General features: G+C 56.6%; 11 protein-coding genes across 11 annotated transcripts; 7 read left to right on the forward strand and 4 right to left on the reverse strand.

The window, feature by feature from the left end:
- Positions 1-669: 669 nt before the first annotated feature.
- On the forward strand, positions 670-4,649 carry B0H18DRAFT_878665 (uncharacterized protein; the record flags this gene model as incomplete). The annotated part of the gene is made up of 11 exons (XM_048040641.1): positions 670-1,107; positions 1,406-1,549; positions 1,603-1,722; positions 1,770-1,926; positions 1,980-2,605; positions 2,662-2,775; positions 2,827-2,895; positions 2,953-3,209; positions 3,270-4,079; positions 4,155-4,263; positions 4,323-4,649. 11 exons carry the CDS (start codon positions 670-672, stop codon positions 4,647-4,649), a joined length of 3,171 nt encoding a protein of 1,056 aa, XP_047891967.1.
- Positions 4,650-5,298: 649 nt separating this feature from the next.
- On the reverse strand, positions 5,299-5,800 carry B0H18DRAFT_1014873 (uncharacterized protein; the record flags this gene model as incomplete). The annotated part of the gene is made up of 1 exon (XM_048029180.1): positions 5,299-5,800. A coding segment is annotated over exon 1 (164 nt), but the record flags the coding sequence as incomplete, so codon positions are not given.
- A 1,470-nt stretch (positions 5,801-7,270) lies between these two features.
- Positions 7,271-7,572, forward strand: B0H18DRAFT_1014886 (uncharacterized protein; the record flags this gene model as incomplete). The annotated part of the gene is made up of 1 exon (XM_048029181.1): positions 7,271-7,572. A coding segment is annotated over one exon (193 nt), but the record flags the coding sequence as incomplete, so codon positions are not given.
- A 667-nt stretch (positions 7,573-8,239) lies between these two features.
- B0H18DRAFT_878593 (AhpC-TSA-domain-containing protein) lies at positions 8,240-9,311 on the forward strand (the record flags this gene model as incomplete). Its single annotated transcript, XM_048040637.1, has 6 exons — positions 8,240-8,410; positions 8,556-8,595; positions 8,639-8,800; positions 8,855-8,976; positions 9,045-9,199; positions 9,263-9,311. 6 exons carry the CDS (start codon positions 8,240-8,242, stop codon positions 9,309-9,311), a joined length of 699 nt encoding a protein of 232 aa, XP_047891970.1.
- A 1,095-nt stretch (positions 9,312-10,406) lies between these two features.
- Positions 10,407-11,220, reverse strand: B0H18DRAFT_836207 (uncharacterized protein; the record flags this gene model as incomplete). The annotated part of the gene is made up of 3 exons (XM_048039446.1): positions 10,407-10,723; positions 10,771-10,867; positions 10,915-11,220. Coding segments are annotated over 3 exons (720 nt in total), but the record flags the coding sequence as incomplete, so codon positions are not given.
- Positions 11,221-11,556: 336 nt separating this feature from the next.
- Positions 11,557-12,423, forward strand: B0H18DRAFT_1085692 (uncharacterized protein; the record flags this gene model as incomplete). The annotated part of the gene is made up of 5 exons (XM_048031948.1): positions 11,557-11,571; positions 11,777-11,807; positions 11,877-12,149; positions 12,208-12,288; positions 12,356-12,423. 5 exons carry the CDS (start codon positions 11,557-11,559, stop codon positions 12,421-12,423), a joined length of 468 nt encoding a protein of 155 aa, XP_047891972.1.
- Positions 12,424-12,890: 467 nt separating this feature from the next.
- Positions 12,891-13,253, forward strand: B0H18DRAFT_844279 (uncharacterized protein; the record flags this gene model as incomplete). The annotated part of the gene is made up of 3 exons (XM_048039532.1): positions 12,891-12,959; positions 13,023-13,160; positions 13,212-13,253. Coding segments are annotated over 3 exons (249 nt in total), but the record flags the coding sequence as incomplete, so codon positions are not given.
- Positions 13,254-14,071: 818 nt separating this feature from the next.
- Positions 14,072-14,856, forward strand: B0H18DRAFT_1120371 (nucleophile aminohydrolase; the record flags this gene model as incomplete). The annotated part of the gene is made up of 4 exons (XM_048034100.1): positions 14,072-14,185; positions 14,235-14,299; positions 14,350-14,739; positions 14,808-14,856. 4 exons carry the CDS (start codon positions 14,072-14,074, stop codon positions 14,854-14,856), a joined length of 618 nt encoding a protein of 205 aa, XP_047891974.1.
- Positions 14,857-15,901: 1,045 nt separating this feature from the next.
- On the reverse strand, positions 15,902-17,200 carry B0H18DRAFT_1014901 (uncharacterized protein). Its single transcript, XM_048029182.1, has 4 exons — positions 16,865-17,200; positions 16,581-16,814; positions 16,391-16,524; positions 15,902-16,333 (listed from the first exon to the last, which is right to left on the reverse strand). The coding sequence occupies exons 1-4, from the start codon at positions 16,906-16,908 to the stop codon at positions 15,963-15,965; spliced, it is 783 nt and encodes a 260-aa protein (XP_047891975.1). The 5' UTR covers positions 16,909-17,200; the 3' UTR covers positions 15,902-15,962.
- A 2,053-nt stretch (positions 17,201-19,253) lies between these two features.
- Positions 19,254-21,187, forward strand: B0H18DRAFT_1014904 (uncharacterized protein). The gene is made up of 4 exons (XM_048029183.1): positions 19,254-19,909; positions 19,962-20,540; positions 20,597-20,766; positions 20,825-21,187. The coding sequence occupies exons 1-4, from the start codon at positions 19,481-19,483 to the stop codon at positions 20,934-20,936; spliced, it is 1,290 nt and encodes a 429-aa protein (XP_047891976.1). The 5' UTR covers positions 19,254-19,480; the 3' UTR covers positions 20,937-21,187.
- Positions 21,188-21,540: 353 nt separating this feature from the next.
- On the reverse strand, positions 21,541-23,724 carry B0H18DRAFT_955836 (uncharacterized protein; the record flags this gene model as incomplete). The annotated part of the gene is made up of 6 exons (XM_048042386.1): positions 21,541-22,380; positions 22,441-22,527; positions 22,586-22,663; positions 22,711-22,832; positions 22,875-22,943; positions 23,100-23,724. The coding sequence occupies 6 exons, from the start codon at positions 23,722-23,724 to the stop codon at positions 21,541-21,543; spliced, it is 1,821 nt and encodes a 606-aa protein (XP_047891977.1).
- Between the last annotated feature and the right edge of the window lie 2,149 nt (positions 23,725-25,873).

The raw sequence follows: 25,873 nt of genomic DNA on the forward strand, positions 1-25,873 counted from the left end.
AGGAATTGAAATACTGAGGAGGGAACTAGGTTTGCGCCGGATGGAAACTCGCGTCTTGGACGATCATCGACAGGTTGCATCTGATCCGGGTGTCTGCCCTCGTCATCAACGGGGGCATAGAAATGTCGCAGGACTTTGCGGTACAGACACCGTTGTGGAGGAGAGGGCGGCATCACTCACTGACTGGCAGAAGGTGCTCGCTGTCCTAAACATGAGGTTCTGATATAAGCCACTGGAATTTACGGTTCCGCATGTACACCCACCTATATGACCTAGTTGTACGGTGTGCTGTTTGATTCCAATGACACATTTGAAGGCTATCAGGCCCTGATGCATGTCGAGAATGTGAGCTGTATGTCAGACTTCCTGGAACGCTGCGCGCAGTTCGAGTTAAAGGCAAAATTAAACATATGTAACAAGAATCGAGCTCTATGAAAGCATGGAGATGATAGAACTCAGAAGTAGACCTGAGGGGTCAAAGAGACTTTGGATTCTTGGAAGAACGAGTTCAAGTTGAAGCCTTAATAGCCTGAGGGGCCGAAGGCGTTCAGTACACAGTCACGTGATCACCTACAGCGTCAGCGGGCGAAACGACTGCACCGCGAGTTGTTGGCCGACAACTTATATTCCTGACCTACTGCTGCTGGGCCAGCGCGAAATGCTGCAGAGATGCTATCTTCGGCCTCATCGTCTGCTGTGACTATACCAACTCCCGGAAAGTCCATCCTCAAGCGACCACCGCCACCACAGCAGTCGTTCTTCTCCTTGGCTCGCCTCTCGAAGCTCCTGCCAACTCAACAGGCGAACGCGAACCAGGATGAGGCCTCGACGCTCAAACGAGCGCATTTTATCCTTCCGGAGATGACGGTTGTATACCCAATATCTGCGGCTAATCCACCGTCCATGCCGAACATGAAGGAAGAGAAGAAGTCGATCGAGGAGCGGGAGCTGGAGAGGAGACGGCGCATACTGAGAGGCGGATCGAGCACGGCGAGCGTCGACGGCGACGAGACGTGGTGGAATCTCGACCAGGTCGAGTCGTTCTACAGAGAATGTTGCGTGGGTCGAGAGGAGGTTCCAGATCCAGGCGTGTCCCTTGCCTTCAAGGTGAGCAGTCCCGAGTCGGTTCTACATTCAGAGAGTTGAGACATGTGCGAAATGTCCTCCTACGTCTGCGCGCGAGCTACATTACATGCTCGTACAGCGAGTATTAAATCCTTAGGGGGAGATTCCTCCTTTGGCACTTCGTAGACCAAACTGTCTTTCGACGTGCTCGTCTCGCACACGAGATGCCAAAGATCTGCTTGACCTTTATATTTCATCCCACATAGCAGAGCATTTCCATAGTGACATGCACCTGCTACTGTCTTGCTTGCGTTCGTACCTTGCTGACGTCTCTGCACAGCGCGCTGCAGGCTCGAACCCTCGCACTGTCGATCTCTCGGGTATACAGTTGACAATTGGATCTGCATCGGTGCTCTCGGATGTCTTCACCATCGAGTGGGGTCTGCGGAAGCTTGTATTCAAGGAGTGTGATTTGGACGAACATGTACGTTTCGCGACCTCTATCCGACCGTCGAAGGCCTGACTCCTCGCACGCAGATACTCAAGCCAATACTTCACTCATTGTTGATACCAGACAGCCTCACCTTCCTGTCCGTTGCGTCTAATCGACGACTAAAGCCCGCTGCTTTTCGACTACTTGGCGCTTACTTGTCCAAGGTGTGTATGACTCTCGAGTGAATCATCGCAGATAGTAATCCCAGCAGACAAACAGCCTGCAATTCCTAGACCTCGCGCAGAACTCGCTTGACAAGAAGTCAATTGAATACATTGCCAGCGCACTACCTGAAACACCGAAGTCGGGTCTCGTATCCCTCCGGTTAGACGACTGTTCGCTCAAACCCACCGCCCTAGACGCCCTAGGTAGTTATACAGATTTTCGTTTTCGTTTTGACGATGAGCTCAATCCAGAGCAGCCAACGTCGTCCGCAAGTCCTCCTTGCGCAACATATCCCTACGGCTGAACCGCATCAGCGCCGCTGGTGCGGTCGCCATCGCACTAATGATCAAAGACTACCCCGACCGCTTCCCCAACGCCGGGCCCTCCTCCCCACTCTCACCGTCCATCATCAGTCCCGAGTCCACCCCGCCGCCCACACCACAGATGCCTGCATTCTCCCTCCCGCGCACCGACTCCATAGCGACACCTCCCCCACCACGCACGGGCCCTCTCCCGCCTCCACCACGACACCCTAACTCCGTGCCACATACTACATACACCCCATATATCCCCCGTGCTCGTCGTGTAGCAGCCGCTGCTGGTGGCAACAGCACTGCGGCTGCAGCGAATACGAATCCGCTGTCGTCGAACGGGCAGCCCGTCCCGATCATCACGTCGTCAGCGCAGGGAGGGATCACTGCGAGACATCCAATGCCACCGGTGACTCACGGAGCGAGTCAGTCAGCTCTGGGACATGCGCACGGGACGCAAAGGTATGACCAAGGCCCGAGTGCGGCGTTACTGGACAAGGTACGCGCGCTGGACAACTTGCCGCGGCTGGGTGCGCTGCGGACGCTGGATCTGAAGGGCAATGATATACGGGTGAGTGTTGTAGTCTTACGAGAACGAGACTGAATGCTGATTCAACCCGTTTACAGACCGGGATCACGTACATCTCCCAGGTGCTGAAGCGCAATCGCACGCTGAAGGTGCTCAACTTGAGCGAGAACAAGCTTGATGTCCAAGGATTGGTGGCTGTCGCGGAGGCACTGGTAAGTGGTCTGACGACTCGTTGGTGGACCGTGTTCTGACGTCTTCGTTAGAAATACAATTCGTGCCTAGAGACGCTGGACCTATCGAAAAACCCTTGCTGTGGTCCAGGCCTGGAAGGGGTATGTCTTCCAACAGCTCTCGGATTACCTCCGCTAAATAATGGCTGTTCCGGATAGATCCAGTCACTACGGACAGCGTTCACTCTCAACGACGCGCTCAAGCGATTGTTCTTGTCTTCTACAGGCATGACATCTTCTGGCGCGATAGCGCTTGCAGAGTTCCTCCCCGAATCGAAGTCGCTCCTCCATCTAGACCTGACCATGAACAACCTCGACCTCGCTGGCGTCATGGCGCTTAACTCAGGGCTGAAAGCCAATCATACCATGCGGTGCCTCGATCTGAACATCCCTCCAGCCGACGAAGAGATGGCTCGGTCTGTACTCCATTATCCCAATTCTACTACTCACAGCACTCGCTGACGTACCGACAATAGTATGTGCCGCGATATCCTCAACACCTGTGTCCGCAACACGGAGGAGGCAGAGAGGGCCGCCAATCCGTCCAGTCCTGACGGGGCCAGCGGGCGTGGCCAGGGCAAAGGCGTCTGGAACATGATCGAGGAAAGCGAGCTCGCGAGGACCTTCCGGCAGGACGGTCAGAAAAAGGTTGCACCCCTTTCTGAGACTTCCTCCCTCGCGTCTGCAAGCCCGACTGACGTCCCTTCCGCGGAACAACAGACCGTCTCCGGAATCATCGTACGGGCGCGCGCGTGCAAGACTCAGCTCGAAGACACCCTCGCCCGCTCGCCGTCCTCATCGCCGTCCGCACCGTCAAGGCCCGTGCAGGACGAGGTGGCGGAGATGAGCGCGAGCGTGAAGGAGGTGCAGAAGTCGTTGATGACCATGATCGAGTCGACCCCAGAGCCGGAACGCCTGCAGGAGCTGCTCGCGCTCAACGATGACCTGACGGCCCTGCTCGGCCGGTGTGCGCCGCAGAAGCCCAACTTATTCTTGCATGGACTCGGGTTGCACGTCGAGAATGGCAAGGCGAACGGCTCTGCAAGCGACATGCCGTCCGGGAATGGCCACGCTGTGCATCTACCGTCCGACGAGAGCGACGATGAACCGGTCACCCCGCGAGTGGACAAGGGCAAGGGCCGCGCTGAGCCGGAGCCTGTAGAACCGGAGAAGGTTCTCACCCCGCCAGCGTTCCACCTGGGCGATTCAGACGACGAAGATACACACCTCGGAGACGAGCTCATCGCAGCTGAGCCAGACGGTATGGTCTCCCCTACGACAGACATGTGAGTGTCAATGACATCTACGTGATATCGGAATCCTGACATGGAGGTGCTTCTCACCACTGCCAATGATCTCAGGTCACGGAGCTGGGTGGAAGAGGAAGGCGAAGTGTTCCGCAAGGGAACCGTTCTGCTTAGTCCGGAGGAGATGGAGGGCGACTATGATAGCGAAGAACTACGTAGAGAGGTCAGCGTCAGTGTCACAGCCGCGGCGATTGGATGACTGATCGATGTAAGTGACCGCAGCTGTTGGATGCGATGGTCGAACGTCCGCCGCCGCGCGCTGTTCTCGACGAGTTTGGTGCTGAAATTGCACCGGATCTACCCGCCACTCCCACGTCGCCGCAGCCGGAGAAGCCCCCTCCGCGCCCATATATACGCCGCTCGCGCTCGTCGTCCTCGACGATCAGTACGACGGACGTCCCTCCGGAACCACCATCGCTAGAGAAGATTGATGCATTGCGAACTGCCAGTCCTTCGCCATCAACTCCCACGTCGCCTTCCGTGCAGATAAAGGCTTTCCTTAGCAGGAGATTATCCTCTGCCTCGACAACCTCGAAAGATTCGGATTAGGGCTCATGTCGTGTCAGACCGGTGAGTTTCTGCCGTCAGCATTCTCATCACCGAACGCGCCACTGAGCATGTGCGGACAGCTGCAGCCTAGACACGGGGCACATTGTTATTGTGTTTATCGCTCCCGGTTCGCGTGGATATCCCTAGCTTACGGCAGGCAGTTGTTATTGGCATTGGACACTAGCATTTTGTTTGCGTAGTAGCGGCAACTGTTGATCTGTACGGGTGCGTTCTCGCCCCAGGAGCACTCCTCTCCATGGCTGCTATTCCGACTGACCGCGCTGTATATCCTATCCTACTATCACGCAGCATCTAGTTTCGAAGTCGATGCGGACGCGCACGCAGTGGTCGATCTATTCACTACGGAACCAATATTAATCTTTTTGGGTTGTACTGCGAGACTGGCCTGTCTCGTTACGCAGAACTTGCGCAGAACTGGTTCCCAGCGGGTGGCAGTAGTATACAGCCTATACATCGAGTCATCATATGATATCATGCCAACTCCATAGCACGGTCCATTGATTGTCTCTGCTGCAGACATCCCTCAAAGTTGGTGGGCATTCACCATCCCAGAGGTCTTGATTGCATCTTGATGAAAGTATTTCTTCTTTCGCGGTCCCCCGGCTCATTGTACAGCTATGCTGTACCACGGAGATGTACTTACATGCATGGTGAGTTTGAAACTACGTCTAGCGTCGTACACCCTGAGGGACATATGCACTATATTCATGAGAACTTCATATCTGGGAATGCGAGATTTCTTGCTTGAACTCCTCCCTCTCCTCCCACATCGGTGTATGGCTTGACCGTTCCATCAAAGGTACGCCACTTCACCTTCCATATCCTCTCGAGGAAGGGACACATCACAAAGCCCTGCGAGATATCCATCCTCCCGTTGATGATGAGGGTAGGCACCTGGATCAGGTGTAGCCTGTCGATTATCATCGACGACCCGAGTTCACCGTCCGGCGCGAACATAGTAATATTCCCATCAGTTTTCACTCCCAGGAACCGAATGAAAGGACTAGCCTGAGGAGAAGGTAGTAGTAATCGGGTGCTAGGCCGGGACCTCCGTGTACTCCGATCAGGGGCGCGCGAGTGTCCGGATCGCTACTCAGGACAAGGGCTGAGGTATTGCGTCCCGTTTATGTCTACGCAGTGCTTTATATTGTCGCCGCCGGTGTATTAATCACCGCTAATTGGTCTTACACACAGGGCATATCCGCTGACTTCGAGGGGCGCCGAAGTGACAGGGATTTCATTCAACTGAGTTTGATCTACGTTCCAACCGCTGTGGTGCAGGAAAGGGTAGGCCGCATAACAACCGATGGCGCACAGAGATGCTTATGCCACTGACATTACCAGGTTTCGATTGCTTGTGCTCATGGCACTTCCCGCTACGCCGTCGCCATTTCTAAACAGCCAACCATGCTATCAAGACGATTGGTTGACCGTGACCATGCTCATAGTATGAGGGTACTGTTGAACTCACCAAGTAGGATCGTTCTGTGTGACAGCAGCGAACAGTTACAGGCTTCGAACAGGCTGTACTGCGAGTGCCCACCAGGGTATCATCTGCATAAAAGGGCGAAACCCGTTGTGGCCGACGGCAGCCGTCTCCGCCAGTATCACCGCTTGTTGGCAGACAATGTCCTATGCGTACAGGTTAGGTATATTTGGCCAACATACTCGTACCTTGCCGACTTGTGAAGCAGTCAGGGTCTTGACGTGTCTGAGCCAGACTAGGTCTCAGCCGCCTACGGTTGCCCGATAGTCCGGGGCCGGGCATTTTGCACGACGCGCCTCAGCCACATCGCGTCGCTCGTCCTCCGCCTCCTCCATATCCTCTGAAACTCATGCAATACTCACGCTACAGCCATAAATGCCTTCCTACTGCACCGAGAGCACTGTGAACGTCAAAAAAGAGGTACTGGTAAGTCCATACTGGCCTGAAACCTCTCGAGAAAGCTCGACGACCCCGGGAAGTGGTAAGCGCCCGACGCGACTCGTGCGCACGTCTGGAGGATAGTACCTATGTACACCTTTCTGGATAGACTAAAGGCAGGATCGGAAAGGTGCTCTGCAGGGAAAAGGATATAATATATGGTGAGTCATCATATGCACACACTGTGTCTTTACTTCTCAGACTACGGGTGCGGCTCGAATCGGAGCGGCCCATGTTCTCAGACTGAACAGCATTGCAGGCACAGTACCTGATCTGCGAATTCAACCGCCACAGAGAGCACAGCGAGGGGAAGCACTGTGGGGCTTTCACATGTATTCGTGGCTGTAACAGGTGAGTGATAGCATTATAATGTTGTCTCGGAGTCGTACTGTGCCGCAGGCCTTCGTGTATATCGACAAAGAGAAATATATAGTGTCTCAAATTGTACGCATACATCACTCCATCACCACCAGACATAGCATGTGCACTGAAGTACTGAATGCTGAGGACTGGATGCCTACACCGTGAGCCTCAGAAAGCCTTACACTGTATAGTAACAGTAAGATTTCACTGGGCCTGCCGGACGCACACTGCGATGTTGGTGCCGAGGGTCGTACAACCCTATGATCATGATCTGTATACCTGTTCGACATCCCACATACTTGTATCAAATATCCATGCACCATAGTCATCATACAGTTATGTCCTCTAGACTTCGAGTCCGAGCGAGTCGCGGCGTTGTCGGGCGCTTACCACTTCCCGGGGTCGAGCTTTCTCAAGAGGTTTCAGGCCAGTATGGACTTACCAGTACCTCTTTTTTTGACGTTCACAGTGCTCTCGGTGCAGTAGGAATGCATTTATGGCTGTAGCGTGAGTATTGCGTGAGTTCCGGAGGATATGGAGGAGGCGGAGGACGAGCGACGCGATGTGGCTGAGGCGCGTCGTGCAAAATGCTCGGCCTCGGACTATCGGGCAACCGTAGCCGCCTGAGCTAGAAGATATCCAGGAATTCTGCCAGACACTTATGTACCTAAGCTGATGATCACTGTTCCCTGAGCATTGTTGCGGTGCCATAGTACTGCAACATACCTTCGTTGCAGTCCAACAGCTTCGAGCCAGGCCGGGAGGATATTGCACGAAGTGAACTTGAACATGATGCATGAGTACTCGGGATTCTAATCACTTCATTGCGGCACTGGAGCGATGCTACTTGCCTCTGAGCAGTACTACGCATGCACCCCATGCCATAGTGCGTCGCACTTGCAGATATATTAGCCCAGGATACGCGCAGCACGAACGTGGATGGCTGCCAACCCTGGAAACACTTGAACTCGGTAGAATAGAACAAATGGGCCGCACCATCGTCCGTCGGCGTTTGTCCCATGCACAAACCACGACAGACATGGCATAACCAACTGGTGGTCCCCTATTGCGCGATCACGAATGTCAGAGCTTTCGGACGTTCCCAATAAAGCCTAACGCTGCTCTTGCCAGTGATCCAGGCGCGGCGGATCCCCGTCAAGGACTTCCTCCTCGGGCTCAGTAACGCACAACGTCCCGCTGCCCACTCTTACCCCCCCAGCTTCAACGTTCACGTTCAACGTCAACCCGGACTGAAACTCGGACTCGCTCGACTGGGATTGAGATGGCACCACGCGCAAAGAGCACTGCAGAGGCGTCCGAGCCGACGAGGCGATCGACTAGGATATCGTCCCAGCCCAAAAGCGAGCCGGCGACAGAGGTGAAGAAGGCCGCGCCGAGGGCGAAGAAACGGACTGCAGACGAAGGCGGTGACGAGACCCCTGCAGTGAAGAAAGTACGTGTTGAATGCGTGGTGTCAGCGTTTCCGGCGTTGGAGACGAACAAAGAGCTTGTTCTCTTCTTGAGAAAAATCCAGTTCCACGGTGTGCTGAGTGGGAATGCTCATGCGGGTTTTGCACATCTAGAGCAAAGCGAAGGAGGCCGCCGCCGAGGCACCCGACACCGAAGAATCGAACGAAAGTGAGCTTCCTCCAGTTCTTTCCAAGTTTTCCTCGAGTCTGAGACGAGTCCGCGACCCCAGAGGCTGCGAAGCTCGCCACGATCGACGTCGGCGACGTGCTCCCCTCGCTCACGCTCAAGAACGAAAAAGGCGAGGACGTCGACGTCGCGACGCTCGCTGCCGACAAGGGCGTCATCTTCTTCCTCGTCCCCAAGGCCGACACGCGTGAGTGCCCGCCCCGCACCCCTCCTCGCCCATCTGGCTAACGCGACCCCGCAGCCGGGTGCACAACGCAGGCCTGCGGGTTCCGCGACGTCTACCCCGACTTCACCGCGCACAATTTCGCCGTCTACTGCCTCAGCGCGGACAGCCCCAGCGCCCAGACCAAGTGGCAAGACAAGGTCCGTCCCCGTCCCCGCCTCCCCTTCCCCCTGCCACTGCCGAGCACTGACCCGCCCGACGCACGCAGAAGGAGCTCCCGTACCCGCTCCTCTCCGACCCGCAGCGCGTGCTGATCACCGCGCTCGGCGCGGGCGAGGGCGGCAAGACGAAGCGGAGCCACTTCGTCTTCGAGAAGGGCGGCAAGCTCGTCGAGAAGAAGATCCCCGTCAAGCCTGCGGACAGGTGCGTTGCGCGCAGGTCCCGACTCGTGGATAGGTACTGACTGTGGTCTGGCGTCGTGGGCAGCCCGAAGCTCGCGCTGGAGTACGTCAAGAGCGTCGCGGCGGCCGCGTAGGTGTGGATCTAAGACGCCTGGACGGCTCGAGCCCGTACGGGCTCGCAAGACTTTCTCTTTCAACCTCTCTACTTAGCTGTGAGATGTCGGATGCTTTCTTGCTGTGTTCTCTGTCCCGTGTTCTGTACGCATATACGCATGTACCACTACCAATAATCACAACCGTCGACGAACGACGTTCTCGTCTCCTGGAGACCCAGTGACCCCTGAAGACCGCGCGACCACACTCCAGTCCAGCCCGCAAGCAAACACAGCAGCCACGGGAAGATCGCATTATACGGGGGGGTATTCGAGCACTTCCCACTTCCGCTTCCACTTAACATACAGTGTGTCGACTCCAACAAACCACCCTTCAATCCCATTCATCCTCCTCATCCTCCTCCTCATCGCTATCCCCCAGCTTCTTATTCCTCTCCAACAGCGCCGCCGCCAACGCCTGTGTCAAGTCGCCTCCCCCTCCCCCGCTCGAGCCCCCGCCCGCGCTCTCCTCGGCAGCAGGCGGCGACATCGCGCGCGGCGGCGCGCCGTCCGTCTTCCTGAGCGAGTGCACGCCCGCACCCTGGATGGACGCGAGTAGGTCCGCGCGGCCGGGCTGCGGCGCGGGGAGGCTTGCGCCGCCTCCACCTGGGGGCGGAGGAGGTGGAGGCGGAGGGGGCGCGCCGCCTGGAGGAGGTGGCGGCGGTGGGGGAGGAGGGGGTGGAGGACCACCGGAGGGAGGCGGCGGTGGTGGTGGTGCGGGCGGAGGCGGGGCACTGCCTGAGGGAGGCGGCGGAGGTGCGGGAGGAGGTGCGCTGGGGCGTGTTGGGGGCGCGGGGGAGGTGCGGGGGGCGCAGCAGAGGGACGTGTGGGCGGGAGAGGCGGTGGGGCTGGGGGCGCGGCTGTCGGGCGCGAGGGAGGCGTTGGAGGCGCGGGCGAAGGGACTGCGCGCGAGGGGGGCGCTGGTGGTGCTTGCGGCGGCGCTGGCGAGGGGACGCTGCGGCTCGGGGGTGCCGGGGGTGCCGGGGAGGGCACGACGCGAGAGGGCGGGGGACGCGAGGGCGGGGCTGGCGGGGGAGTCGGGGGCGCGGCGGGCGCGTCTTGCGCGACGGTCGGGCCGCGGCGAGGAGCAGGCGGCGGGGGTGGCTTCTTCTTCGCGGAGGGCGCGGGCGGCGGGGCCTTCTGCGCGTCGCGGACGAAGTCCTTGATGAAGTCCATATTGCTGTCGATCATCTCGCGCGCGATGCCCTGGCTCTCGAGCTGCTGGAGGAAGGACGTCCACGACGGGTCGACGTTCGTGGACGTGAACCCCTTCTCGGCGTCGTACCCCATGTGCGCGACGTGCTTGAACGAGCCCGCCGTCGGCCCCGAGATCATCGACTTGTCGATCTTGCCGCCCTTGGAGGCCTTCTTCTTCTTGGAGGACTTGGTCTTCTCTTTCTCTGCGAGCAGCGGTGAGTGGCGCGTGGCGCGTGGGTGTGACCGGGAGACGCACCAGTGCTCGGCTTCGTGGTGGTCACTTTCTTGTAGAACGTCTTCGCTTCGCCTTCGTCGGCGAAGACCACGCCGATCATGCAGTCCTGAGCGAGCTGTCAGCACATCGACGATGCGCGTATTCACCACTCACATCGCCAGGAAAGGAGTGGAAGAACGGGCGGTCCTGGTTATACTCGAAGCCCTCATAGAGCTCGTGCTCCCAGATGATGCCGCGCGTGCCCGCGAGGTCGACCATCTTCATGATGAGCGCATTCCGGGCCTTGTCCGTGACGAACGCGAGCGCGCCCTGCAGCCCGGCGTACGACCACTCGCTCGGCTGCGGGTAGGCGTAGTAGATGCGCGCGAGCGCGGCGGTGTGGATCTTGTTGCTGCTGGCGGGGATCGCGGTCTTGACCTTGGACTTTTCGTCGCTGGAGAGCGTGGACTGGGCGGGCATCGGGGTGGTGGTGGTGGTGGTGGGAGGAGGAGCAGAGCCGGGTGTGAGCGTACGCTGTGCCGCACTGTGCTCGAGCTTGATGTCACTGTCAGCGGGCGATTGTCCGCGGAATAGGTGCGGATAAGTCCCCGACAAGGCTTGTCTTGTGTAAAACAAGGTGCGCCCAAATTAGACTGGCGATTGCCGAGAGATCCTACCATCCATCAGCGCCTGGGCGAAAGGGGAAAGTAGCCCTGCCCTTGCCCTGCTCTCGTCCTCTCTATCGCCCTCCACCGTCCACGTCCTCAACGCTACTCGCACGAATACCACACCAAGCACTCCTTACCTTCCCCCACCATGGCCGACCAACTGGTGAGTCACCCCGCTCCCTCTCCCGCTGTCGACGCTGCACGCTAACACGCACCGTACACCGCGTAGTCTGAGGGTACGTGCATGTGTCTTGGCCGACACGACTGCATGCTGACACGTCCGCGCTTACAGAACAGATCTCTGGTATGTATTCACGCGCGAGGAAGGGAAGAGCTGGCACTGACCGTCACACGCGCCGTGATCAGAGTTCAAGGAGGCCTTCTCGCTCTTCGACAAGGGTACGCTCCAAGCACCGCCCTCTCTCCCTCTGATACTGACATCTACCCCTACCCTCTTCACCCGCGCAGATGGCGACGGCACGATCACCACGAAGGAGCTGGGCACGGTGATGCGTTCGCTCGGGCAAAACCCGACGGAGGCGGAGCTACAGGACATGATCAACGAGGTCGACGCGGACGGGAACGGCACGATCGACTTCCCCGAGTTCCTGACGATGATGGCGCGCAAGATGCGCGACACGGACAGCGAGGAGGAGATCAAGGAGGCGTTCAAGGTCTTCGACAAGGACGGCAACGGCTACATCTCCGCCGCGGAGCTCAGGCACGTCATGACCAACCTCGGTGAGTGCGCTTGTCTCCGTGCAGGAGCGGCGATGCTGATCGTGCGGGTGGTGCGCAGGCGAAAAGCTGTCGGACAACGAGGTCGACGAGATGATCCGCGAGGCGGATGTCGATGGTGACGGTCAAATCAACTACGATGGTGCGCCTTCGCCGTTCAGTGATCCGTTGCTTCTCTAACATCCGTGCCATCCTCCTGGCCCGCGCAGAGTTCGTGAAGGTACGCTCGCCACCTAGTCATCCGCGTTGCCACCATGCTGATCCGTCCCGCAGATGATGCTCTCCAAGTAAAGACATGTACAACTAGTCCCTCTCCGTTATCTATTTGCGAGCCCCGCGGTATGGTAGTACATCCACAATGCAATGACAGAAACCCTCTATATACCTCTAGCTGCCTTTTTTGCGCGTGTCCTGAATGTCTCGCGTGAGCCATCCAAGACTCGTTTGTGCACCATTACCCTCTGCGATACCGTGCCTTACGGTGCGGTACCGGGGACGCTAATGAGGAAGCCCGAGATCGGGCCGAGACGTCATAGATCCGTGCATAGTGCCACTGCGGGGGGCCACTCCATCCGCCTCCGCAGCGACTCCATTCTCCTCTGCCGCTGCGCTCACAACAAACCTACACAGCACGAACCCTATAAGAGCAACCGTCTCCATCCGAATCTTTCTTCACTCACTCACCCCGCTACGAATTCGCGATCCACATTCATCTCATACCCCTATCCACTCAAAGTCATCGAATCTACTACCACCATGTCGCCCACGAACAACGGCAACGAGAACTCGTTCAACATCCTCCCGCACCCCGCCGTACGTCCCACCAGCTCCGTTACCGCAGCGGATGACTAACATTGTTGGTGCTCATCGGTATAGAGGACGAACGACCCGCGCGACCTCGAGCCGCCCCAGCTCGGCGCGGGCCTGAACAGCAATCCGGAGCAGCAGGCGTTCCACGCGCGCGGGCCGTACAAGCCCAGCCAGCAGGTGATGCAGGGCGTCGAGCAGCCTAGGGTACGTACCGATCGAGACTGTTGGGATTTGGTGGCTGACTCAAGTGTGTAGAGCCGCGAGGAGCTGAAGGCGAGGGCTGCAGAGCTGAATGAGCGGCGTTGAGGCTCATCTGGGCGTCGCGACCCTCCAGGACGTTGATGTATTTGTATTTCTACTTGGATGAGTGTTAAGACTGGGGGGAGAGTAGTAGGATGTTTTGCTGCCGACTCAATGCGCACTGCGGCCAATGCTAGCGCTGTATGGTGGTGATACCATTCGCTGAACCCTCCACTTGGAATGGTGTGATATTCCGGCTGACTTGTGACGGAGAGTTGAGCAATGTGTCCCCTTGGATGTGTCTATCCCGAACCGCACCATACACTGAGTATGTATGTTACGAAGTGCGTATCGCCAAGGATCACAATGTGCATGCAGGAATATTGTATATTGTATATAATTGAGCGCTTGAGCGTCCATCTAATCTTATCGCGAGTGTATCGAACAGAGATCTCAGCCACCATAGCATTTCTGGCCCGGGTTTCCCTCGGTCCGAGAGCAAGATAACTATCCAAGCTGAGGTGTAAAGAGATCTCGATACATCTCAGGTATGTTTTGCATCGCTTTTGCTGTGATGATTTTATGCGCATAAAACATTGCATAAACACGGATGTCCTGAATACCTTCGTGACGAGGGCACCCATAGACGCCCAGACACCCTACCTAGGGTGGCTGAGATCCTGGCCCGATACAGTACCACGTGCACGTTACGCGTCTCATCCAACGCGCGGCGCGTCCACCGTCCCTACTTACACCGCTCGCTCCTCGACCCTCAGTCTCCGTCAGCTCTCTCTGTCAACGTGTGCCAGCCATGGTAAGCTTCTTGGTACTAGCTCTGTGTTTGATCAGCGCTGACACGGTGCCGACAGTCGATCATGCAATATAACGGTGGCTCCGTCATAGCCATGGTGGGGAAGGATTGTGTCGCCATCGCGAGCGACCTCCGGTTAGGCAACCAAGCTCAGGGTATCTCGTCAAATTTTGAAAAGGTTAGTATTGTCGACTCTCCAAGGAAGAGGCTGTCTGACTGCCCGGCAGATTTTCGCCATGACAGAGCGAACATACGTCGGTCTGCCCGGACTCGCAACAGACGTACTGACCCTGTGCGTGCCCCGTCCCTCCTAACGCCCCAAATCCTCACTGCCTCCCCCAGCCACGAACAGCTCCGCTACCGGCTCAACATGTACACCATCAAAGAAGAGCGCACCATGGAGCCCGAGACGTTCATCCACCTCATCTCCTCGACGCTCTACGAGAAGCGCTGGGGCCCGTACTTCATCGAGCCCGTGCTCGCGGGCCTGCAGAAGACGCCCGCGGGCGCGTTCCGCCCGTTCATCGCGAGCACGGACCTCATCGGCTGCATCAACTTCGCGAAGGACTTCGTCGTCGCGGGGACTGCGAGCGAGAAGCTCTTCGGTGTCGCGGAGGGCCTGTGGGAGCCGGACTTGGAGCCGGAGGACCTGTTCGAGACGATCAGCCAGACGCTGCTGAACGCGGTGGACCGGGATGCGTACTCGGGTTGGGGCGCGGTTGTGCATGTGATGTGAGTGTCGGGTCTGCGCGCGGTGCGGTGTGGGGATGTGAGCTGACTGGCGGCGTGCCTTTTTGTAGAACGAAGGACAAGGTGATCAAGCGTACGCTCAAGGGCAGGATGGACTAGTCGTCTCCGCTGTATATTCTTTGTGTCGTGTGTGTGCTTTTCTGTTATCGGAGCATCTGAACCTCACATCCGCCGAGCGACGCCTGCATGCCCACGTCCCGATAGGAAGCGCAAGTTATGGATGGGTGTGCCGGCTTGAAATCGACGTGCCCTTGATCCACCTAGGCAGTCAGTTGCGTTTAGCGTAAGTACACCTATGGACCCGCCATGCCTAGGCTCGACATCATCGGTTCCCGTCCAAGAGGTATCATAATACTGTGGATCTAAGTAGCCTCGTAAGATATTATCGCACAGTGGCTGGGTCATCGGTCCTTCACTTCCAGCTCGATCCAGTATGATCGGGTCTCAAAGCGATATGCCTAACACGCCTGACTTGGAATCAGGACGACAAGAACTGCAAACCCGGGTTCTTACGTGCTACCAGTACATAGCTTCACGAGGCGGCGCGCATTGTGATACGAGATACCGCAATCCATCGCCGAATGTCGCTGCGACTCGAGCGAGGGTTCTCTTTTGCTGCGTATGGCACACTGCGCCTCTGAATTCGGCACCGCAGCCGCTGTCCCTCGACAGTCGTGAAGTATTTCGCTGTCCAGGGCCATAAGCAGTTTCTCTTATGAACTTGATTGGGAGCACTGAGCGACATGGCAGCCTGGCAGGGCGATATGCATGCAAGCCAACGTGTCGACTAACCTAAGTACTTACACGCACGGGGGTGACGGGTAAGAGTGCTCGGATTTGCATTGTAAATACAAAGAACTTGCAGATCAGACGGATCGGTTACTGGTGGACTGCCCGGGGACTGCACCGTCAGTATCCAGAATGTACGGAACGCTGGATGTACGGACATCATAGTCTCATACAGCTTCCTGGTTCCTGGATTGCGGTGCTATTGGATCCCGCTGGCATGAGTGCGTGAGCACATCAAGCAAGGCTGCGTATACCAGCATATGGATCCGTTCATACGTTGTTCGACGGGTATATGGGATGGCTGTCAAGTCTGACTGAGTGGCGTCGTCGGCTAGCCGCATGCACACCGTCCAGGGAGAGAGATACTCAAACAACATCAATATACATAGAACATACACACATCGGATGTACTGTCCCTACGCCACCAAGGAGAAAAGGCTCTGTACAGCGTCCCGCCCACCCGGCCGACCCATTCCCATCAGACTACTAGTATAACAGTTCAGTGCGAGTACGCGTGCCTGAGATGACGGTAGCGATGACAGTGACACAACAGCGGTGCTTCGAGTTGCGGCACAAAGCGAGGATATGAGTGAGGAAGAGAGCTGAAGACAAAGGCAAAAGAGGAACCAGGAGCAGAAGGGAAGAAGAGACGGAAATAGGAATAAGAGAAGAGAAGGCTGCGCGCGAGCCACGTCATAGACTTGGGATACAGCCGATAATGTAAGAGAAGAGGGAGGGTGAGAGAGAGCAGGTCGAGGAGATGGGTCGTGGTGCATTCGTGTGTACGCTGGATTGGGATAGAATCAGCACACAACTGCATTGTCGATGGAACCGGATAGCATACCGTTATCAAGCCTCGGCGGCCACAACAGGAGCTTCTTGGGCAGCAGCCTCGGCCTCAGCTTCAGCCTCAGGCTCTTCGGCGATGCTATCTTGACCTGGAGCGGCAGCAACGGTTTCCTTCTCTTCGTTACCCACCTTCGACCGAGGATATCAGACAGCGATCGAGACGGGCCACAATGTGGGATGCGCACCTTTGACGCGGGCTTACGAGACCCTGCGCGGGACGCCGGCTTCTTCGCTGTAGAGGCTGGTTTAGCGGAGCCTGCGCGAGACGCAGGCTTGGCAGAGGCCTTCGACGCAGGCTTGCTGGAGGTGCCTGCTGCCTTGGATGGGGGCTTGGATGGTGGTTTAGAGGCAGCTTTGGACGCAGGCTTCGCGGCAGCCTTTGAAGGCGGCTTCGACGCGGCCTTAGACGCGGGTTTGGCCTACGACGCGTTCAGCAAGACGCAAAGCACGCTTATCGGAGAGCACGCACCCGTTTCGCCGGGGGCGGCGCGTCCTCATCAGCGGACGCGCCATTTGCGACTGCAGCGTCCTCCTCCTGGACTTCGTCGGCCGTGCGTTTCTTTCCACGCGCAGCCTTCGGTTTCTCCTCTTTCTTCTTTTCGTCGGCAGCGCCGTCCTCCTCGGTGGCCTCCGCCTTGGCTTTCTTCACGCGAGGCTTAGCAGGGGCTTTCTTGGGCGCAGACTCGGCTCTGGGCTGGTCTTTGATGCGGGCAGAGCGGCGGGGCTCAGCGGGCGCGTCGGAGGCTGCGGCTTTGCGTGGCATGGTGGGGGGATCGCTGGTGGTGGATAAAGAGAGAGGAGTGAGCGTGAGCAGGGCGCGGGAGCTCGAACCCTATTCACGATCAACAGCCCCGCACGTGCCTCGTGGTAGCCCCGTGACCCGCACGACGCCCTGCCACCCGCGCGAATATGGCAAGTCTGGTATTTTGCCTGTCTTTTGTCCTCGACACTGGATGTTGGCTGCCTTGTCAACGGAGCAGAGCAGTCCCCTACTACCATCTCAGCTGTGCCAGCCTAGCTACACTGACAATAACCAACATCTGGGTGATATTTAGTACACCCATGGCACACCTATCGAGCGTCCGTGAAACGTACTGTAGCAACAGTTCTATCCAGGGCGATATCTGATCTGCTCAGCTGTATTCTTTGTCCTGGCCGTAGCTGCATGCGATGATTGACAACGCACAATTGTCTGTACAATACAATTCTACAGTGTACACTCTGTCTGGGAGAAGTGAAACAGGTCCAATGTCACAGCGTTGTCGTAACTCTCTTCGTCATAGTGCGTGTACGAGATCGCGAGACGATCGTCTCCGCGGGGATGAAGGTCCTGTCGGAGAGCATCACGTCTTGCATCGCAAGGCGCGTGACGGATATAGAACGACATATAGCATTAGAAGAGACAGGAAGGGGAAGGGACTCACGTCCACTCATGTCGTTCAATCGCTGAGACTTTCAGAAAATTGTCGAGCTTCCACACCCGTCCGATAGAGGCCTTCGTCCAGCCGCCCTTGCCGTTTGATGACGGACTCGATTTATTCTCGCAGGGGCTGGGTGCATCCAAGATGAACAGATAAATGGCACAGCGCGTGTGCGAAAGTCTGGCTTGCGCGTTGAGTGACTTCCGAGACGAAGGGAGAATTATAGAGCTTACTACTGTTTGCGTATGAATGGCGGTGAGGTTCGCTGCTACAGCTTGTCTGGTCATGCTTCACTATGTTCCCCGAATATTTACGTGGCTCGTTCTGTCATGATAACTTTCAGGAATGAATGCGCACGGCGGGAAGCCCTATGTGGCCAAGACATCGACAATGATGATCCCACAATCCTATCGCCCCGCCGTTGATATGATACTTCTTCTTGATTCAAATACAGCCGGACGCACGGTTTCAGGATATTGTTGCAAAACACAAGCATCCCAACTCCGTGACGTTGTTTGTGTGCTTACAAGCAATGTCGAGGAACTCTTCATCGCGACCTGGGCGTGCGCGGCCATCAACGTGAGTCGAGGACGAAGTCCCGACGGACACACGATTGCTCGCCCGTGAGATACTAATCTGCGCGCGCAACTGTCGGGAGCACCTTGACGGGAAGCCATTCTGCCCCAAATGCTACCGTGACGGTGTATCACGTACCGTCCCGGAGTCGGCTGTATCAAGACTTTGAGGGCCAGTCCGAATTTTTCCAAAATTCCAAGGAAAAGACGGGAGAGGCTGCGCGGTAGTCGCTCCTGTATTACCGTTATATGTATCTGATCCTTGTGCGCATCCGGCGTAACTCAGCTCTGTATATGGGCTGGATCTTCTGCGCTTATATGTTAGTGCACTGAAGTACAGCGGGCAAACCCTGAGGCCGGAGAAATATACCTCGTTTAGAGCCTCCTGGAACGATATTACGTCGTCCGAGAGCTTGCGCAGTTCGTCGTTCATCCGTGCGTCGCTGACGATGACGATCCAGCGGTCCAGCATTGTCGCTTTGAAAAAAAGTGCTGTCCAAGCCCGTACAAGAGATAGCGGCTGGCACCGTTGTACGTCGTGTTGTCAATGTTGTACATCCATTGTCAGAGTCTGACCTCCGAGTCCGGCGAATTTCAACTCCTTGCTCGAGATTGAGACACTGAGCAAGATAGCCCATGGCGGTATATCTGTAGCGCAGAAGTTTCTTAGCAGGCATGCGTACGAGTTTCGAATATCGTACTCACTACCTGTGAAACAGTAAGTACTGTACAGTAGCGTTGAGAGCCGCAACCGTTACAAAGTGGTCAATTTCCATATTAAGGCGGTAGGTGAAGTTGCCCGATAAGGAAGCGGTGCTTACCGTAATAGAATGGAGCTTCGAATTCTTATTCCCTGTTCCTGCTTATCCTCTCGCTTTTCCCCTTGTTTGCAGCTGCTCATTCAGTCTGTATCTGCTATTGAAGCTTGAAGCTGAGTTGTACCGACTGTGGCTGTGCTAGCGTTTCCGGGCCCTGGCGTTCAGTTGGTAGGACCACCGAGTTTCCGCGGGTCCAAGGAGGACGCTCCGAGTCGCTCTACAACAGCTCGTCGAATCCTACTTTGCGTTCACTCGCACGTTTATCTCAAACATGTCGGCCTATGAATCTCCATCTGGACCACAGTCATTAACAGCGCTCGCCGAGCAGCACCGCGCCCTGGTCGAGGAGGCCGCCGAAGCTCTACCACACCAGTTCTCACAGTGCACTTACTCCCTGGGCCCCATCCGACAAGCTGTCTACCTCTGCTTGACCTGCGCAGTGCCAAGAGGTATCTGCTCTGCGTGCAGCATCGCCTGCCACACGGACCACGAGCAGCTAGAGCTATTCCCAAAGCGTGCCTTCTGCTGCGACTGCCCGACGCGTGCCCTACCGCACGCATGCACGCTGCACTCCACGCCCGAGGCGGAGAACGCGGGGAACGCGTACGGGCAGAACTTCCGGGGCGTGTTCTGCAGGTGTAGCCAGCCGTACGACGCGAAGAGGGAGCGGGAGACGATGGTGCAGTGTGTCGCGTGTGAGGTGCGCTCGCTCGGATCGCTACGCACGTCTGCTCATTCGTGTCGTGTCGTAGGACTGGTTCCACGAGTCGTGTTTGAACCTGCGAGAACGACCGCCACTGCGCGAGCCCACGCCCGAAGAGCAGGCCGACGAAGACGACGGCGCGTCGAACGCGTCTTCTGAGTTGCCTCCCGGCTTGATCACCGCGGACGACTACGATAGCTTCGTGTGTGGCGCGTGTGTTCGCGAGATACCGACGCTCCGACGATGCGCGGGCACGCCAGGCGCACTCATGGTCGTGCGTGACGCGCCTGAGCAGCCTTGGAAGGTCATCGGGCGGGAAGAAGGCGCAGACGGCAGCGCAATCGTGGAGGTGACGAAGATAGAGGAGTCGGACGTGGGAGAGAAGCGCGCACGGTCACCGACTGGTGAGGGTGTGCCCAGCGCGAAGCGACCGCGCGTGTCAACAGAGCCGTCAGCGTCACCGCCGTGTCTCGCGCCACCCGAGAATCCAGTTGCCCAGAAGGTCCTGACGCCTGCGCTGCGTCCAAAGGAGTCAGACGAGAGCATTGTACCTGGCTCACGAAACCTAGGCACAAGCGACGTGTTCCTCACAGAGGGCTGGCGAGAGCGGTGGTGCAAGTGCCAGTCGGTGCGTCCCTCCATACCCCTTTGCATCCCAATACTCATGAGTAGTACGCACGGCAGTGCTTTTCCTCCCTACAAACACGACCATACCTTCTCGAGGAAGATGAGACCTACTCGCCGCCGGAGGACCCCGACTCGGGCCTCACCCTTGAGGAGCTCGGCCTGCGCGCGCTGCAGCGGCTCCCGCGTGAGCGCGCCATAGACGGCATCCGTGCCTTCAACGAGATGCGGTGCGTTCCGCTTCCCGTTACGCTGTATACGATCTGACGCGTGCGCGGCGCGGGGCAGGGACGACCTAATGAATCACCTCCGGCCGTTCGCGCAGGAGGGCAAGGTGGTAACGGAGGCGGATATTCGTGCATTTTTCGACGCGAGAATCAATGGACAACAAGCCTCGTGACGCCTGTGGGTGTGTATGATACCTGGTACTGAAGGTGGGACTCGATGGCTGCGTTCTGTACTAAGGTGGCTGGATATATGGACTTGCCCGAGCTGCTGACGAACTGGCAACTCATTTCCGTCCTCGGCGTCTTGGAGCTTTCTTACGTATGTCGTTGGGTTCCCAAGACGAGCTTCAAAATGATTCGCAGCTGCAAAGCACAATGTAGCGCTATCACCGTGTGCGAGCCGAACAAGGCAAATATCTCCTGCAGATGGACTGCAAATCTAACCATCCTCAGTTCTACTTCTCGCGTCCGCGGTCATATTCAGGAAGCCCAAGAAGCAAGGTGTGTGGTGCATGATAGAGGAGAACACCATCGACCAGCCCCTGAAGCTTGAAGGCCTGACCCAGTGAAGCCTCTTGGTCACGTTGTGTCGCATAACAGCAATGAAGTAATACGTGAATAGGCGAGTACTGTGAGTCTCCAGTACTCCAGTCCTCGCGATAAGGTACGGCGTACACCATACGTATGAAGACACGGAGAAAGGAAGATACAAACGACTGGAAATCCATAAAGAATACCGCAAGAATGCGTAGCACAGGGCGTAACTTGGATGGCAAATTATTCCTCGTACCTCTCCATGATCGGCTTCGTTAACAGCTTCAAAAGCCATTCCTCCAGTCTCGCTTCGTTTGCTTTCATTTCATCGAACGCGCCGTCCAATCGATCGGCCGTGCAGTACAAGACGTCCCGGATTTCGTCGTCATCTCGCAAGCCCGCGAGGAACGCGGCGGCCTTCGGGTCAGCTCCGATCTGGCTGATGCAGAACATCACGGAGGTCGGCTCGTAGTCGGCGGCAACGAGCTTCCTCCTGCATTCCACAATTGCGTCCTTGAACGCGGTGACGGGCTCGCTACTCGGGTCTCCATCTGTGATCGCGCACACAAGGAGCGGCCGCTGGAACGACGAGCGGGAGTCGATCTTGCTGTATACAAAGGGAATGAGAATGTCGCGACGAAGTGTACTGCCTATCCTGGTCCCACCGCGGGGCTGCGTCTTCATCAGGATCTTGTCCAACGCGTCCATGGACAGATTCCGCTCCGTCACCCTCGCATTGATGAAGCGGAGGTCCACGCCGCGATCGTCTGGTACGATCTTCGTAGCGATTCTCGCCATGCGAGCAACGAGAGCCCGTTGTTTCGAGAAGCGATTGTCGAGGCTCATGGAGCCGCTGTCATCGCAAAAAATGACCGGATGGTACAGGGACAGTGTGACCAGACGCTTGATATTTTCGGGTTTACTCAGCGGCGTGGTGTGGTCCTGGCGGAGGGCAGCCGCGTTCGTTGCTAAGTTTTGAATGAAAGGGTCATTCGGAGCAAAGAACTTCTCGAGACCTGTCTCCTGGACGTATTTCCCAAGACTGGCCGAGAAATCTGCGGCGGAAATAAGTTCAGGCTCCGTCTTGAAAGTAAGAGCAAGTCAACTGCTACGGAAATTGAGGGTAATACTGCGGTGTCGTACCTCTGGCTTTGGTTGAAGTGGCTCCGTAGGTTCTGACTGAGCAGGTTTGGACTGGTTCTGCGCAGGTTTGGGATCGCGTTGGACCGGCTAGACAGAAATCCATCATATGAGCATGATATGCATGGCCGCGAGCAGCAGCACACACCTGCGATTGATTCGTTATATTTCCGAGCGCCGCTGGTTTCGTCTCTAGCTTTGGGGTCTCCACCATACAATACTCAGCCTGAATCGCCGTCCATAAATATATTGAGAGAGAATACGAGAGCATACATACCGTGTCGACGGCAGGCTTAGTCGCGGTGCTGAGGTTCGAGTCGTGACACGTATTTGCTCAGGACCGGATACTACCTTGGCCTCAGAAGCCTGTGCATCCTCGGTACCTGTGGCCTGTACTATAATTAGACATGCAGCATAGCCAGAACTGGTCAGCATACCACTACAGAACTGGGGCTGTTGTCCAAACGTCTTGTGAATTTCTCCGTGGCTTTGCTGCCAAGGACGCTCTGTGGCAAACAGTCACATCAGAAACAATGAGAACAATCTGAGACATGGGTCTGCAATACCTTGGCCACCTCCTGGAGAAAGCGACTTCAAGTTGAGCTTAGCGAAGACAGTGATTTGAGAGTAACGGACCTAGACATGATCCTTATCCTTCGCACCAGAAATTTGGTACAACTTGCTAATCGTGCCGACTGCGACATCCTTGATGAGCCCGCTGTTCACATATGCTATCACGAATATGACCAGCGCGACAAGGAGAGCGATGATAGCGCCGTGTTTCGCGTTACGTTCAGCCTTGCTCAGCACCTCCTGCTCCATGCCGACGTCCTTCGCAAGCTCCCTTACCGACTGTCCGCTCGCGTTCTCCGTATCGAGCGAAGCGCCGCTGTCGATGAGCTCGTGGACCAATTCCTTGTCGCGCACTTCGGTGAGGGCATTCATGAGAGCCGTCGCATTGTCGTCCTTCGGGAAGCGTTTGTCGACATCCGCCCCCGCGTCCAAAAGGGCCCGAGCGATCTCGAGCCTGTTCTTCGTCGTGCGCGATGTCACGTAGAAGAGCGGTGGACGCTCTCTCGTAGACACAGCGTTCGAGTTTGCGCCATTCTTCAAAAGAAGACGGACGACCTCGAGGTGCCCGTGTACACAGGCTGCTGCCAATGGCGTGAGTTTCTTCTCTCCGCCGATGGAGTTGATCGGAGACGGATTCGCGCTACCAAGATACTGCTGGAGGAAGTCCTCCGTAAGTGTACCGTAGTAAGCGTGGTCGTGCAGGTTAGTGGCCATTGTTGTTGAATGCGACGTCGCAGGATGACGACTGAGTCCGCCGGGACGACACGGGATCGAGCACTTAAAAGCGTCGCGGTTCCAACGATGCCTCTCTTTCACTTTGCCTATTCAGACAACTGAGCTCGCGCAATGAGGCATGCCCAGCGCGTTGGATGCATAGCAGGCCGCAAACCTACCATCAGATGCGTGTAGGGTGAGTCGCTGAAGGCTAAAACCCACCCGTATCACTGGAGGATGCAATGGACTAAGTCGGTCCGATTAGCGGTCATGGAACGAATGAATATGCAACGTCTTCGCGGCTTCGCACCGAGTGGTAGGGGCGTGCTGGCAGACACTCAAGGTGAGGCTCAGGCCACACGGGAATAGCTTGTGTGAGAGCTGTTCCAACGTCAGGGAAGAGAACACTACGACAATTCAAGCACGGATCATACCGTCCAGGAAGTTTGGGCACCTAGCTCCTCGGATCACTTGAGATTGTCTTGCATGCAACCCTCAGCCCTCAAACGACCTCTAAATGGAAGCATATCAACCGATTGGCTTTCCTTCAAAATCCGTTCCTATATTCATTGTTAGTGAAGAGTGAATGCTCAGACTGCGAGTTCAATACGTCCACCAGATTAATTTGGACGCGATCTCTGGTGATTACTTGCTACTAGAAGCTGGCCCTATCCTGTGCACGCAAAACCTCAATCACCGATTGATCATTGGCGCAGCACTATCAATACCTTTGTGTGTCCCTCGACCCTCGACATGGCAGTGTCACCAACGAAGTGACTGATTGGGGCTGGCTTGAACTGGCTTCGAGTTCTGCGGAGGGCACATGAGGCACCTCGCGACGCAATGCAACTGGCGCCAGTGAATCAGTCAGTCAGCATTGACAATTGAGTCTGCGACCCGCACGTACCATTGCCATGTTTGTCTTGCTGAAACTACATGATCGGGGGAACCTGAGGGCCCTGAAGCATGGTTAGGTATCGCCACGATGCATACAACACGCAGCGGGACACAGACGTTGTCCTTAATGAATGATGATCTCCATACCGCAATCTGATAGCGCGAGGTGAACTTCCTCGACATCTCATAGTCGCCTCGAGGCGGTAGCCCACTTGAGGACGCCTCATATCGCTCAGGAACCAGTGAGGAAATTGAGAACCGTCGAAAGGTCCCGCACCTCACTGAATCTATGTGTAAGCGGCGCCAGACCGACGGATCAATGTCGTTGTCACCCAAAGCGGAAAAATGAAGTCCTCCTATGGTTTCATGTAGTGTTGTTGGCAAATCAGCGCCAGCTTGCCACCTGGCACGCGCCAGGGGTGGCGATTGGTTGGCGATTGGCAAGTGGCAGAGGGGAGGGTGGCGCAACCTGGCGAATCGCCAGGCGCTTATGCATTTTATGGCGACTGGACCGGTGTGGTTGAGTCAAAACCAAGCAGTCGAGGTTCAGTGTTGGTAAGAGGTACTTGAAAAGTGTCTGTGAAGATGAGTACGGGGGTGTCATCGGCCTGCCCATTCCTGGTCCGACTCTCTGAGGGGCAGAATCAGCTACACTATTACCGCATTTGGCAATCGGAAGTGCGGTATTTAACCTGGTGCTCGCCATTAACTGACGCGGACATTGACGATGAGCCTCACGGGGGCTAACGTTAACTTAACCCGGGAGTATCGCTACACTTGCGGCCTTCAATGGTTCCAGAATGACCGACATAGGTGGCCAGCGAAGAATTGCTGTTCGCGAGTAGTCTCCGTAGCAGACCTAAAAGACCGGTTCGCCAGTGCGGAAGCGGTGTGTCGCCGTGTTCGCTACATCTAGCCCGCCTTGACAGTCTCAGCTCGAGCTGCAGTGTGTGCAATTGTATGCCATTGAGTCAACATTTCAGCACCGAGCCACCAACATGCACGGCAACGTGTGCAACCATCCGTCAGACTGCAATTACACGAAGTTCCAGTCAAGCCTGGTCATTAGCTTGAATGCAAATGCACTCCGAGTCGTCGAGACCCGAGACCCGATTTGCTGCCCCGGCGGATGGCCGCCAGCCACTACCTGCTGTCTCGTCGAGGCCTACTCACATCCTATAGGCTGCATGTCATTCTCCCAGTGTCCTGCTTGTACCCTGCAGTGCTAAACATCCTCGGGGACCTACAAGCA

Source organism: Fomitopsis serialis (assembly GCF_022376445.1).
Source record: "Fomitopsis serialis strain Sig1Antser10 chromosome Unknown B0H18scaffold_46, whole genome shotgun sequence".
NCBI classification, from domain to species: Eukaryota; Fungi; Basidiomycota; class Agaricomycetes; order Polyporales; family Fomitopsidaceae; genus Fomitopsis; species Fomitopsis serialis.

Excerpts from the sequence above, each read along its gene's own strand:
- B0H18DRAFT_1014901 (XM_048029182.1), bottom strand. The coding sequence starts at position 16,908 with ATGGCGCGTCCGCTGATGAGGACGCGCCGCCCCCGGCGAAACGG. Across the intron at positions 16,815-16,864 it reads CGCCGCCCCCGGCGAAACGG|GCCAAACCCGCGTCTAAGGC; the intron begins GTGCGTGCTCTC and ends AACGCGTCGTAG. Across the intron at positions 16,334-16,390 it reads GCCGCCGAGGCTTGATAACG|CGTACACACGAATGCACCAC; the intron begins GTATGCTATCCG and ends ATCCCAATCCAG.
- B0H18DRAFT_1014904 (XM_048029183.1), top strand. The coding sequence starts at position 19,481 with ATGTCGGCCTATGAATCTCCATCTGGACCACAGTCATTAACAGCGCTC. Across the intron at positions 19,910-19,961 it reads TGCAGTGTGTCGCGTGTGAG|GACTGGTTCCACGAGTCGTG; the intron begins GTGCGCTCGCTC and ends GTCGTGTCGTAG. Across the intron at positions 20,541-20,596 it reads GGTGGTGCAAGTGCCAGTCG|TGCTTTTCCTCCCTACAAAC; the intron begins GTGCGTCCCTCC and ends TACGCACGGCAG.